Source organism: Ictalurus furcatus, chromosome 29, assembly GCF_023375685.1.
Source record: "Ictalurus furcatus strain D&B chromosome 29, Billie_1.0, whole genome shotgun sequence".
NCBI classification, from domain to species: Eukaryota; Metazoa; Chordata; class Actinopteri; order Siluriformes; family Ictaluridae; genus Ictalurus; species Ictalurus furcatus.
This window is the reverse complement of record NC_071283.1, coordinates 13,653,099-13,668,098: the sequence shown is the minus strand read 5'-3', so window position 1 is coordinate 13,668,098 and position 15,000 is coordinate 13,653,099. Positions and strand designations below refer to the sequence as shown.

General features: G+C 43.4%; 1 protein-coding gene across 5 annotated transcripts in view; it reads right to left on the bottom strand.

The window, feature by feature from the left end:
• lrba (LPS responsive beige-like anchor protein) overlaps window positions 1-15,000 on the bottom strand; it is a 221,912-nt gene that overhangs the window by 63,152 nt on the left and 143,760 nt on the right. For 4 of the 5 annotated variants that reach the window (XM_053619041.1, XM_053619044.1, XM_053619042.1 and 1 more), the window contains 4 exons: window positions 4,104-4,221; window positions 3,158-3,260; window positions 665-780; window positions 376-488 (listed from right to left, as the gene is read on the bottom strand). In XM_053619041.1, the coding sequence (XP_053475016.1) occupies window positions 376-488; window positions 665-780; window positions 3,158-3,260; window positions 4,104-4,221 (450 nt within the window). Of the gene's footprint in view, window positions 1-375; window positions 489-664; window positions 781-3,157; window positions 3,261-4,103; window positions 4,222-4,968; window positions 5,063-15,000 lie in introns of those variants that run through there. The other variant, XM_053619046.1, reaches the window with a different exon arrangement.

Sequence of the window (15,000 nt, the reverse complement as noted above, 5' to 3'; positions counted from 1 at the left end):
ACAATCTGTCCATCAGTCTCTCTCAATCTGTCTGCCTGTGAGTCTCAGTCTTTCTCTCTCAATCTGTCTGTGATTCTCAGCCTGTCTCACTCAATCTACCTGTCTGTGGTTCTTCGTCTGTCTGTCTCCTACTCTCTCTGTCTCTATCAGTCTGTCTGTAATTCTCAGTCTGTCTCTCTCAGTCTGTCTTTCCTTCTCAACCAGTCTGTCTCTCTTAGCAAGTCTGCGTGTCTCTCAGTCTGTCTCTTTCTCCACCTGTACTAACACTGAAGCTAAATACAACTCGACTCAAAATCAGAAGAGTGTGAATCAAACGAGTCTCTGTGTGTATGTGTGTGTGTGTGTGTGTGTGTGTGTGCGTGTGTGTATGTGTACCTTGCTCAGGTCTCTGTAGTTGCTGGGCAGTGTGAGGTCGAGCTCTTCGCTGTCGTAGTTGCTGATGATCCAGGGAAACACAGGATACTGATTCAGGTCGTTATAAGTGCGGCCTGAAAACGAGGTAAACATGGCGTCACTGAACTGTCCAGACAGGTTCACATTCCTACATTCACACAGTCAGACTTTCTTCTTCCATGGGTTTTCCTTGTGCCACAGTTTCCTCACTAGCTTCTATGGAAACAAGAGTTTAAATAAAAGCTTTATTTGTATTTTTGAGCGTTATCACCTGCGATGGTGTTGAGGAACATGAGGTACTCGAAGTTGGAGATTTCGCGTTTCTGCCAGCGCTGAGTCATGTTGGAGGCTTTAAATAGCTGTTTAGGAGTTGCTAGAGAAATCCGCCTGTGTCAAGGAATAAGAAGCAGAAGAAAGACAAGAAGGAGAAGAAGTCTTTATTGCTCACATATACATTACAGAGCAGTGGAATTCTTTTCTTCGTATGTCCCAGCTTGTTAGGAAGTTGGGGTCAGAGCGCAGGGTCAGTCGTGATACGGCGCCCCGAAGCAGGGAAGGTTAAGGGGCTTGCTCAAGGACCAAACGGTGGCAGCTTGGCAGTTCTGGGGCTTGAACCCCCGACCTTCTGATAAGTAACCCAGAGCCTTAACGGCTGAGCCACCCAAATGCTAGCTACCCTAACTAAACTCATTGTTCCTAGTATACTGTAACCAAACTAAACCCAAATGCTAGCCACCCTAACTAAACTCATTGTTCCTAGTATACTGTAACCAAACTAAACCCGAATGCTAGCCACCCTAACTAAATTCATTGTTCCTAGTAGACTGTAACCAAACTAAACCCAAATGCTAGCCACCCTAACTAAATTCATTGTTCCTAGTAGACTGTAACCAAACTAAACCCGAATGCTAGCCACCCTAACTAAATTCATTGTTCCTAGTAGACTGTAACCAAACTAAACCCGAATGCTAGCCACCCTAACTAAATTCATTGTTCCTAGTAGACTGTAACCAAACTAAACCCGAATGCTAGCCACCCTAACTAAATTCATTGTTCCTAGTAGACTGTAACCAAACTAAACCCAACTGCTAGCTGGCTGGTTGCCAGGGTCGTGGTTGGTTTTTATACCAAATTGGCCTAATCATGCGACCTGGCAACCCTGAACCCGAAACAAACAGCTAAACGTTTATTGGAATCTGTCTCATTCGATTACCACAGATTCTTGAAGAATTAAGGACGAGCCGATCCGTTAGCTCAGTGACTCCAGAGCATCTGCTTTATATACATTAAACATTCCACCATATGGACACACACAGCACAGTTTTAAAGTCTGAAGTGTGTGTGTGCGTGTGTGTGTGCGTGTGTGTGTGTGTGTTACTCACTCATGGACACAAAAATAAATGACCCAGCTTCCCATTAACACAAAGCCAAATTAGAGAATTCATCACTGCCAGGGTGTGTGATTACACTCATTAACGCCTGATGGAGGGATCACATGGTTTGAAGAAAATTTAAGGAAGGTTGTGGGGGGGAAAAAAAAGTGCCGCAGGAACGCCAAAGGGGGAATGATGGAGGGGTGTCATGGGATCAAGTGAATGGGAGCATTCAGGGAACGTAAACAAACAAACAAACAAACAAACAAAAGAAACGATAAAGTAATATTGGGAGGAAAAAATGTAGAAATTTTTATATAGATATTACAGAAATTTGACAGGATAGTTAGGATCATTTTACAATACATAATTATTAACAATGTTATTGGAATATTATGGAAAATCTCATTAAAAAAAACATTTAAATAATTTACTGTTAAGTAAACAATTGAGGAATATTTACAAAATGCAGGAAATATTTAAATCTAGAGCTACTTTATTCGGTTATTTTATGCTAAGTGCGACTTAAAATCATCGCAAATCTCTATCTTCGAATATCAAGGAGAATATTTTGAATAGATGCAGAAAAAAAAATGTAAAAATATTTTCTTTTATGATTTATTATAAAACAAATATTACAAGTCTCCAGCACATTTTTACTTATATTTTTTTTCCCCCCCAAATTTGAAGCTTGAAACTGACAGATTTTTAAAAAAATCTTTCTGCTTAATAAATGAGAGAAGCAAAATAATGAGATGCCAAACTAATACAAATAAATCATTTCTAAACTCGGGTTTCATCGCTTTCGGGTGTATATCCGTTTAGGCGCAATTTCATGAGGAGGAATAAAATAATAACGAGAAAAGAGCGTCAAGATATTTAAATTCGAGTTATCCGAGATATTTCCATCTGCTTAATTATGTTCATTTCAAACGCACGTCATTTAATTTGAGCTATTTTCCTCCTTTTTTTTTTTTTTTCTTTTTAAATAGGGAGCATTGAGTGAAATGTTAGAGCACGTTGGGAGAATTTTAGCTATAAATGTGAAAACTATAAAGGTGTTAAAGGTGGTTTAAGAGAATATTAAGGCAACTTTAGAAATATTTAGGGGGGGAAGTTAGAAGCACATTAGAAGAGGGAATTTCAGGAGAGGTTTAGGGAGAAAAAAAAAAAACTGGAAGGGAATTTTACCTTAGTGTTAGGTGTGTGTGTGTGTGTGTGTGTGTGTGTGTGTGTGTTTGTTTCCCCTCATTTTGCCCTGCAGGTGCTGTACACACTCTATTTACGTCTCAGTCTGGGAGATAAATAAATGATGTGGACCGTGTTTGTGTGGAGCTAATTAGACCGTGGTACACCAACATCCCCCTCTACATACACACACACACACACACCTGGTCTGAGGGAGGCCGAAGTTGGTGCCGACTCCGACTCTAGGCAGCACGTAAACGACTTTCTTTACTGTTGCAGCATCAGCAAAGTTAAACATCACCGAGGCTGAAGAGAGAAAAAGACAACAAGAACAACATTAGAGTGATGAGTGATGTTATAGGAAAATAATCAACAACACGGGTGTGTGTGTGTGTGTGTGTGTGAAAGCATGGTCAGTATTCTCCCATAATAGCGCATCCTGAAGTGTTTCATTCCTCTTATACCGCAGCAATTTCTCAACAATTACACTACTTTTTTTTTTAAGTAATTAAAGAATGACCCATTGTAATTTTTATTCATTTATAGTTGCGTTTAACGTCTGTGAAAGAAGCCGGTTTAGCAGCTCGGTCCATCACCGGTGGCTGGTTTTCTCTCTCTCTCTCTCTCTCTCTCTCTCTTGACGTTAAAATAAACGTAAACATTAAGAAGCTTTATTTCTGACACTGGAGACTCCTTCCATAATCGTTCGATAAAAGTCTGCTTATAGAAAACACCGTAAGAACGTAATAACTCATCATATCGATGATAACACACGTTTTTTTTTTCTTCTTCCATTGGACAAGTCCCACTGCGGGTTGTTACCATAGAAACGGCAACGCAGTGAAAACAACTGGCACTACTGTCAGAGCTGCTGTTACAGAAAACGAATCAACACCTTCCTTCCTTCTGACCAACAGAACGAATCAGATAACGTGATATAAATAAAAATAAAGGCAAAAAAGAAGAAGAAGAAGAAAAAAAAAAAAGAATCTGTGTCAAATACCATCTCATTGCCATCTTTTACGTCATGAGGAGACAAAGCTGTAAAGTTTGAGATATCAGTGATGTCATACATATAAATTTTAAGATCACGTATCGCTTATTTAAAAAAAAAAAAAAAAAAAAGAAGGATGAATCGTAAACTCTTACTCCGACTGGCCATGAAGATCTCCAGTGCCGTGTTCTGCAGGAGGAACCGCCGCGAGAAGATCGCTCGCATCTCCGAGAACATCCACTTCCCGTGCAGTCCATCTGCATAGGCCAACAACTGAGAGAGAGAGAGAGAGAGAGAGAGAGAGAGAGAGATGAATATGAGAAGCTTTTACAGGAAATGAATCACTGACGGTGCTGTGACCCCGGAGTTGATTAGTTTCCGATAACGGCGCTTTTCCGAAGTGTTTTATTCCTCTTACGCCACAGCGATAATCAGCAATGGCGGTGTTTCATTTATAAACGATGTCTGCCTTTTTTTTTTTTTAATCCGTTTATAGTTACAGTTAAACTCGGGGAAGGTCCAGAGACACGACGTGTTTCCTGTTAGTTATACAGGTTACAGCAACTATACACAGTCACTGACACTGGAGACTCCTTCCAAAAATCCCAACAAAGGAAACTTCACTATACGCGCAATGCAATCGAGCACGCGTTTAACCAACACCTCCCGACCAATCAGAACGGAGAATTCGACAGAACAAATATAATGGAGAGAAAGAGAGAAGTTGACGTGTGAAACGTGTGTGTGTGTGTGTGTGTGTGTGTGTGTGTGATCATCCATCACAGTGAGCGCGGTCGGTCGGCAGCAGCACGATGGATGTGTCTTATTGATCAACCTTCACGAAGCAGAGATTCTTTAAAGAGCCAAACGAGCTCCATTCAGTCTGAGTGAAAAAGCACACACTCCACTAAACGGTGATCAGTAACACACTCACACACACTCACACACACACACACACTCACACACTCGGGAGAGCCGATCCATTCATAACCACTCGGTCAATACGCACACGACACACACCTTTATCATCCCTTTATCATCAGTACATCATCCACACCAGGGAAAGTTTTCCACACAGCGCTGCTCCCACCTTCTGATTTAAAACCACAAAATACCGCCCTAGTGGAAACGTCAAACTCTCACGGGTCTTCATCTTAGGGCATTTCTTCTCCATGTCGTCTGTCAGAGGAGTTTTGAGTTCTTCCTTTTTTATTTTTTATAAAACTCCAATAATACCCTTTTGTGATTACCCTCAAATAAATACCAGACTATTCATCACGTCACATCACCTTCCCCACCTCGTCTATGAGCAGACATGATGCAGCTGGGATGCAGACAGACATCCAGGACACGGGCATGGAGTCACACTGTACCGACAGACCAGGAAGCGAGGAGAAGAGAACGGAGATAAAGAACAGACTGAATCACAAATATTCAAATTGGCGGTTAGCAACTGACGGTAACGTTAGTGGTGAGAAGAGCTCATTAAAGTAGGAGAGCAGCTGGGTCCCTCACACACACACACACACACACACACACACACACACACACACACACACACACACGTCACGGCTGCTGTCAGACACATACTCGTGCTTTAAAGTCTCAGGAGTTCAATTAAATGAGGATTATAGCTGCGACAGTATCACAGCTAACGTGGCGAGAAAACACTCCTCACACACAGTGGGAGAAATACCAGCCTCCAAAGATATTGTAAAAAAATTAAATACAAAACCCCCACTGAAAATCCCTCGTCTCACTCCAGAACATTCCGATTTACAAATATCTTTCACTGCCTGAAAAAAGAACCCTGTCTCTGTCTCTGTCTCCGGCTCGGTGTCCGTCCCACTCTGTCTCTGTCCGTGTTTGTCCATCTCTATGTGTCTGTCTCTGTCCGTCTCCGTCTCTGTGTCCGTCTCTGTCTCTATGTGTCTGTCTCTGTCCGTCTCCGTCTCTGTGTCCGTCTCTGTGTCCGTGTCTGTCTCTATGTGTCTGTCTCTGTCCGTCTCTGTGTCCGTCTCTATGTGTCTGCCTCTGTCCGTCTCTGTCTCTATGTGTCTGTCTCTGTCCGTCTCTGTGTCCATCTCTGTCTCTATGTGTCTGTCTCTCTCCGTCTCTGTCTCTATGTGTCTGTCTCTGTCCGTCTCTGTGTCCGTCTCTATGTGTCTGCCTCTGTCCGTCTCTGTCTCTATGTGTCTGTCTCTGTCCGTCTCTGTCTCCGTCTCCATCTCTGTGTCCGTGTCCGTCTCTGTCTCTATGTGTCTGTCTCTATGTGTCTGTCTCGGTCCGTCTCTGTGTCCGTGTCCGTGTGTCTGTCTCTGTCCGTGTCTGTCTCTATGTGTCTGTCTCTGTCCATCTCTGTGTCTGTGTCCGTCTCCGTCTCCGTGTTTTGTGTTCATTTTACTTGGGTTTGTTTTGGGTTTGTTTTTAAAAGTGGATATTATTTTGTTTTGTTTACAGTTTGTTTCATTTTTATTTTGTTTTGTGTTTATTTTACTTGGGTTTGATTTCTTTCCTATTGATTTTATTTTATTTTGTTTATGTTTTATTTACATTTTTTATGCTGTTTTGTATTAATTTGGGTTTTTGTGCTTGTTTTCAATTATTTTTATTTGTTTTTTTTTTTTATTTTATTTTGTCTTTATTTTCTTTTTTTGTTTGACATTTTTTACTTTTTGTTATTGAATTTATTTTACTTTTATTGTTCCGTTCCATTCCTCCCCTTTACTTTCAGATCTGAAATCTAAAAAAATCAAATAATAATAATTTTTTTTTACTATGTCCAAACATATTGTCCTTGCAGAAGAGTCCCAATCACAAAAAGGTTTATTTCTAAAATACATGGCACAGAACCTCCCGCTCAGTAAAGCAATCTAGTAGCATAGAGGAAGCGGTGACCTCTGACCTCGAGTGTGTTCAGTTTCTCTAACACATTTGTGTGTGTGTGTGTGTGTGAGAGAGAGAGAGAGAGAGAGAGAGAGAGAGTGTGTGGCATCGTGCCCTATTCAGCCCATTTGATTAAATGTAAGTGAATTAAATCGGAGAATAAATAGTGCGCACTCATCTGAAGTGCCCTTCGAAGATCTGAGGCTTATAAGCGCAGAGAGCACAACATCATGCAGACAACAAAGAATTCTGAGTGTGTGTGTGTGTGTGTGTGTGTGTGTGTGTGTGTGTGTGTGTGTGTCATTGGGAACCACTCAACCTGTTTCGGCGGCTGCGTCTCATTTCTGAGTGATGTCATTTGTCTCTGTCAGGCACAGAAATGAGTCTGAGATGAAGAAGGACACATCACACACACACACACACACACACACACACACACACACACGAGCTGTCCTCTTGCCAAAGGAGCCCATGTCCTCCAAGCACCTACACACACACACACACACACACACACACACACACACACACACAAGGGACCGCTACTAGAGAGCATGTGCTCTGTCTCTGACAAAACTGAATGGAATTTAATTGAAAATGCAGCACCACGAAAAAAAAGGATAGATAGAGAGAGAGAGAGGAGAGAGAGAGAGAGAGAGAGAGAGAAGAGAGAGAGCTATCTATCCCTCTCTTTTTAAGATAAATGAGTGTGAAGAGTGTGTGTGAAGGGCAGCAGGAGCACTGCTGTTTCAGAAACGATAAGAAAAAGCCAAAAAAAAAACAAAAAAAAAAACCCCCCACACACAAGTATTATAGTAAACACTAAGGGTCCTACGTAAGGAATAAAACACTTCCGGGACATGCAGTTGTACGAAAACAATCCACGACAGGGGTCCCGGTGATTTCATTCCTCTTATTCCACAGCGCCGATTACAATTCTTCATTTATTAAACATCATCATGTTTTCATTTTGTTTTTATCCGTTTTAAACTTGCACGTAAAGCCGTAGAACGCTCCGGAAACGGTCAGCAACGTGTCAGTGTCGAAACGTCGTTTTCTTCACCAGCCTCTCTTCGTTCCCTCGCTCGAAGTTAATACAACGACAATGAAAATCACGCTGCTTAGAAACCACAAACCCGAAGACTTTCCTGTGACAAAGCGCTGACGCTGGAGACTCCTTCCATAACAGAAAACGTCACCAGGTCAGTCAGGAAACGTCTTTTCGTTTTAAATAACGACAGGCTGGAGCGCCAGATCACGCGGAGCGTCTACTATACGAGTCCCCTGCGTATTCGCCGTTACTATAGAAACGATAGCAAATATTACAGAGGTTAAAATCAGAACCGTGGTTAGGGAGGGATAACCGGTCCGAGGAGCTCCTTCTTTAAGCAAAGTAGCTAACAGCTAACTATCACAGCAGTGCCGCTGTCTCGCTAACTAAGAATTTCACAGGCTAGTTAGCGGACACGTCTAATTCAGTTTGCGTTAACAAACCTACGTACTACAGCTCGCTTAAAATCGACATCGAGAAACTAGTTGACGGCTAGGGGTCACGCTTACTGTGGAGTCGCCTATAATGGAGACGTTTAGCTAGCTAACAAGTTGTGTACGCGTGTCCGGTTGTTGCAGCTTAAACCACCGCTTAGCATCATTTAGTCTCTGACAGGATGCCAAAACTTACGGATCTTCCAGAGTTACATCATTTTGAAAGTGTTAGTTTAGCCAAATAGCACTTCCTTTCTTTCACTGCTAATCCATGATGCATAATAATAATAATAATAATAATAATAATAAGTAAATAACATTTTAGCTCTGATTGTTACCACGTAGTGTCACGTTGCTAGGCTACTCGGGTCTCTTCGAAACCAACACCAAAAAGGTCTACAGAACGATTAATCAACCCCTTCTGCCCGTTTGAGAACGCAACAGCAGTGGCGCTGTGGTATAAAACACGACAACGTGTTACGGGGAACTATTCAGCAGTTTCAGTCCCAGAATCTGTTGTGGACGCTAAACAATTAGCTACTCACTTCAACTCAACACAATTTTATTTACACGGCGCTTTTAACAATAAACGCCGTCACAAAAGCAGCTTTACAGAAACCTGCTTGTCGATTTCGAACGAGCCGGAGGCGACGGCGGTCGAGGAAACACTCCCTGAGACAACACTGAGAGAAACCAGAGTGACTAGCTAGCTAATGGCTAACAGCCGCGTCCGACGCTGTGTTTGGATACGGTCGTGTTCGCTGTGTTTATGAGAAAACTTCACAATAGTTTCGTTCCTATGACGCGACACAGACGCATCTCACTACGCCTCTCGCTACGCTCATGGACGTCTGATTAGCGGTTCATGCTAGCGTAATAACAGTGCAATAGTAGCCAGATAGAAGCGTTTTTCTCTGCTTCTGTCGACATATCTGAGAGAAATGTTGATATTTCTCATCGTCCTGCTTCGTTTCCACCGGCGCTGTGCCGTTAGAACAGCCTGTAGAAAGTATTTCACAGTTTAACAGCTACATTTTCAGACCGAGTCATTATCTAGGTTGTGCTCTGTGGACATACAGTTGCCTAGCAACGGTGTTGTCATGATTTTAAACACAAACACGTGACTGTCACACGTTTGACGCTGAAAGCATAAAAACTACACCGTGTTTTCGGATTTCGGACAACATCTTGTCTAAAGATGAGCTGGTTGCTATAACGGTGACGTTACGCGGTATTATGGGATAGATTTGGAGTACAGCACTGGACTTAATATTACTTCCTGCCCACAAAGAGCGACCAAGTGGGTCACGTTTGCAGTCTCACACCATGACCGTGTATGTGTGTGTGAGATGATTGGGGTGTAATGAATGTTACAGGCGTGTGTGTGTGTGTGTGTGTATGATCGTCTCTGTGTGGCGATAACGTGATGAAATTAATGAGGAGGAGGAAGAGTGGTGATCCATCACTATCACACAAACACGGCACGCCAACACCGATACCATTCACACACACAGAGTGGGGGTTATCACACACACACACACACACACACACACACACTTACTCACTTAATAGCCCTTTCTTTAAAAAAAATATATTATTAAGATTTCTTTCTTTTAATTTTTCCGGCTCTTTCTTTTGTCCATTCATTCTTTTCTCCTTTCTCACTCTTTCCCTTTTTCATTCTTTCCCGCTTTATTTTTCTTTCTCTTTCTCCTGTTTCGCCTCCCCTCTTTCTCTCTGTCCATTTTCAATCTTTTTATTTTCCATTCTTTCTTTTTTTTCCATTGTTCACGTCTCCTTTCCCTCTTTCTCTCTAGCTCTTTCATTTGCTTCTTTTCTCTTTCCCTAATTGTGTTTTTTTTTCCTTTCCTACCTTTTACGCAACTAACACACTGAGGTTTGAGGTGCATACGCTCATGCGGGTGCGCGCACACACGCACACACACACACTCTTCTCCCTCTCTCCACCACATGTCACTCCCCATCACTAAATGAGTTCATCACGCTAACGAGGGGGCGGAGCCAACCTCCTCTGCTAACAATGTTTTGTCCAGCCAATCAGCCGCAGCACTCTGGAGCCAATTAGAGCGGATTTGCTGTTCCATCTGAGCGATGCCAGGACATGCTGTCACCGTGTGTGTGTGTGTGTGTGTGTGTGTGTGTGTGTGTGTGTGTGTGTGTGTGTGGCCAAGACTTTAAGGGCAGGGGATTACAAAAAGTCTCTGATGTACTGAGAGCAAAGGATCATGGGATTGCAGGAGCACATGATCAAGAAAAGCAGAGTACATGGCAAACTGCTTTTATTTCATCACTTAGCAAATATAATCTCTACTACACCCTACCGTCTACACTCTACAACCTCCAGACTACACTCTACACCCTCCAGACTACACCCTATGCCCTCCAGACTACACCCTACAGTCTATACCCTATGCCCTCCAGACTACACCCTACAGTCTATACCCTACGCTCTCCAGACTACACCCTACAGTCTACACTCTACGCCCTCCAGACTACACCCTACAGTCTACACCCTACGCCCTCCAGACTACACCCTACAGTCTACACCCTACGCCCTCCAGACTACACCCTACACCCTCCAGACTACACCCTACGCCCTCCAGACTACACCCTACAGTCTACACCCTACGCCCTCCAGACTACACCCTACGCCCTCCAGACTACACCCTACAGTCTACACCCTACGCCCTCCAGTCCACACTCTACACCCTCCAGACTACACCCTATGCCCTCCAGTCCACACTCTACACCCTACAGTCTATGCCCTCCAGACTACACCCAACACTCTACGACTTACACTCTACTCCCTACACCGTACACTCTACACCCTGCGTCCTACACCCTACACCATCTCTCCATCCCCTTAACAGAATCCCGACTACACCCTACACACCTTCTCTGTCCCCTTACTGAGCTCACTCGGCCCCTATTCCCTTCTCCCTGTCCACTATACCCTTGATATAATCTCTCACTAAGTAGTTTGTACTGTTAACGCACGGTACGCGGAACTATTCCCGCACGCTCTTTAGTATGACAACACGCAGTTTAAAATGCAGCCGTAAGGAGTGAGGGCAGTTGCCATGGTAATTGTTCAAGCTTTGCTATGACTGCTTAGCTACCTAAACTGACCAACGACGAGTACTAAATAGTATGCACCACATACTACACATACATAGTGCACTGTACAATTTGTTAACTTAAGGGAATAAGAACACTTCTCTGTAGTGCACTGGGAATTTAGTGCCCTTATGTGATGGACGGTTTGAATGTTTCTCTCTCTAAAAGGCATGAACTGAAATAAAGAGAGCTAATCTGATGGGATTAAGGCTCTTTTGCTCCTCATCAGAGTGTTGGTGGGCCTTTTCACTCTCGCCACACAGCTTAGCCTTTTAAAATGGGAAGAAAAGAAAAAGAGAAAGAGAGAGAGAGAGAAAGAGAAAAAGGATTGTAGGTTTAAAAATCACCCTAGAGGTTAAAGGATTCATTTCTTCCACAATTAATGCAGTGACTCATTAAACATTCGGCCTCCTGCCATCAAATGCACAGCGCTAATGCTAATACCTTAAACAGTCAGCGTGCCGTCCAAAACACGGCTCCGTCCCAAACACTAAAACTCACGAAAACTAGTTAGTGTACTTATTAGAAGATAGGTTAGTTGTACCAAAACACTAGAACTAGGTGAGCTTATGTATGGTGTTCTTCTCTGTGTGTATTACCCATAATGCACTGCAGATGAGTAAACCCGAGAAATGGAGTCGGTTTACAAAGGCAACACTGAGAGAAGTGTGTAATGAAATAAAGTTAGCGATGTTAGCTGTGACACAGAGCTTCCTGTATGCGTTTAGCCTCACCGTGTAGTCTGTCAGGATTTAGCTCTAGCTGCCAAATGCTAATTAGATCATTAGCTAGTAGAGCAGAAAGAGTGCGCTGTCTTTTCTAGAAATTTCTTCAGGACTGTATCTGGGTACAAGTTCTCACATGTTTCCCTATCTAATAAAAACACTCCTGTAAAACCTGTGTGTGTGTGTGTGTGTGTGTGTGTGTTATTAGATTTAGCTAATGATTCTTGAGACCGTACTTAACCCTTATTGTCTTTCCTAAAGCTTCAAAAAGAAGGATTTTAAACACAACACTTTCAGCTAATCCTCGGTTAGCCTCGACCCCTGACAGGTGAAGAAGGAGGAAGTGATTAGAGAGACAAATATGGAGAGATAAACACTAAACAGAGAGAGAGAGAGAGAGAGAGCGGGAGAGAGAGAGAGAGAGAGAGAGTGTGTGTGTGTGTGTGTGTGTGTGTGTGTGTGTGTGTAAAACATAAGTGTGTTTTCTAGCCAAAACTTTTGTCTGAGGTGGAAAAGATGCTAGCTAAGCCAAATGTTAGCAAACATTCTAATGTCTTTCTTCTCTTCTCTCGTTTTCACACTCGGTATAAACTGTCCAGCGTAGTTAAGCTGTTGCTTAGAGACCGTGTTGCATGGTTACCATGTTAACGCTGATTTATCTACGACAGTCATATCATAGTTCTTGGAATTTTTAAACTGATCTTAAAAAAAAAAAATTAAGATTCAAAACGCAAACCATGTAAGTGTTTATACTAGCATACGAGCCTGTGATGTCACTCGTGGGCGTGGCCTGTCCATTTTTGTTTTTTTGTTTAATTTATTTTTAAAACGTGATCATTTCAGAAGATATACATTCGACTGGATAAAATACAACAGACCACGCCTACGGGTGCAGGGCGGGGTTTGACATCACATGGTCCGTGAAGTGAACGAGATACAAGTGAATAATCGATAAAAAATTTAGGAACTGAACATCATGAGCAGTAAACACACCGTATTATTTAATGACACTATCGTGGTCGCTATACAGCAGCACCATGCATACTCGCTCTGAAAAATGCCAACCCCCCCCCACTCCATAATCCCCCCGCCCCTTCCATAATCCCCCCATTGTCCTGCTCCTAATTGGATTTAGACGCGAGAGGGTGAAGAGGGGTGACACTGTGGCGCCCCGTCTCTCCGAAACTGCCCGGGGGGGGGTCAGGGATGTTTTTAAAGGCTAAAGGGAAAATCCTTCGAGGGGTTTAGGGAGGATTCAAAGGTGACAGCGGCAGCAGAAGAGCGCTTTAGAGCAAGTCTTTAAGCAGGTAAATAGTATTTAGACACTCAAACGACACGGTGCGGGGAGAGAGGGGGGGAAGAGATAGAGGGAGAGAGAGAGAGAGAGAGATAGAGGGAGAGAGGAGTTAAGTATGAACATAAATAGCAGAAATGTTACCTCAGTCATTGGTATCATAAGACATTACAGGGGGTAAATATGACCATATTGATGACATCATAGCTGCTAAATCTCCATTAGAGTCTAAACACACACACACACACACACACTCACAGAGAGTTGTAAGTGGAAAGTCAATAGCTGACTGACACACGGAGAGGCACCCACAGTCGGAGGTCATTCACTCGGAAATTCTGTGTGTGTGTGTGTGTGTGTGTGTGTGTGTGTGTGTGTGTGTGTGTGTGTGTGTGTGTGGGGCTCTACCACTCGGTGCACTAACAAGCCTTTTCTCTCGTCTCGTTTTTCCCGGAGTGGTTAAGGTGTGTCAGGTTATAGAAGTGGCTGCATTTGTACTGCCGAACCACTACACGTCATATCATGGGAGTGAGACAGGCAGTGAGACAGGCCGTGAGACAGGCAGTGAGACAGGCAGTGAGACAGGCCGTGAGACAGGCCGTGAGACAGGGGCTGCACTGCTGGGGGTCAGTGTTGAGCATGGGACTTTAGAATTGGAGTAAGAATAGCAGCAACATGATAAACGAATCATCTGGGAGTCATTCGTGTTTAACGCCGTGGTGATGTTGGACCACCGATCAGAAGGTCGCGAGTTCAGATCCCAGCACCACCGAGCTGCCGCAGTCGGGCCCTTGAGTAAGGCCCTTAACCCTGAACTGCTCGGCTGTATAAACGAGATAAACGTAAGTCGCTCTGGATAACGGCTTCTGCCAAATGCGCTGACTGTAATAAGAGAATGAGCACCAGTTATGAAGTCAGGGCGGAGCAAAGAAAAGTGGGTGGGGCTTGGTGACAACTGTTCCTAATTCACTGCTATCTATCGCTCTCTCTATCAGTCTATCTATCTGTCTATCTACCATCAATCTGTCTGTCTGTTCAACCATCTCAATCAACAATCTCTCCATACCTCCATCATCACACGGGCCACGTTATAGCTGTACACTTATCGACTGCAGTCCATCTGTTGTGCTGCACAAAGTATTGGCACCCCTCTTCACCAATCCTCACAGGACCGCGACCACCAATGAGCTGATATTATACGGATGGTTGTTTAATTTCAGTACAGCAGTGACATGATAATGTGTGTGTGTGTGTGTGTGTGTGTGTGTGTGTGATCCAGTTCCACCCTTAATGTCTTTATGTGTGTGATGAATAGACTGCTATTTAGTGTAAAAGCTTTGATGCTGGAACTCAATATGGCTCTGATGATGATGGCACCAATCTGTACTGCAGCAAGACAGGCCATGAGACAGGGAGTGAGACAGAACGGGTGCCACAGGGCATTCTGGGTAAAATCCCATCTGCTCTATGACCTCAACAGATCCGTGGAAAAATCTGCCAAGCAATTAGCAGCAGCGGTTTGATTTC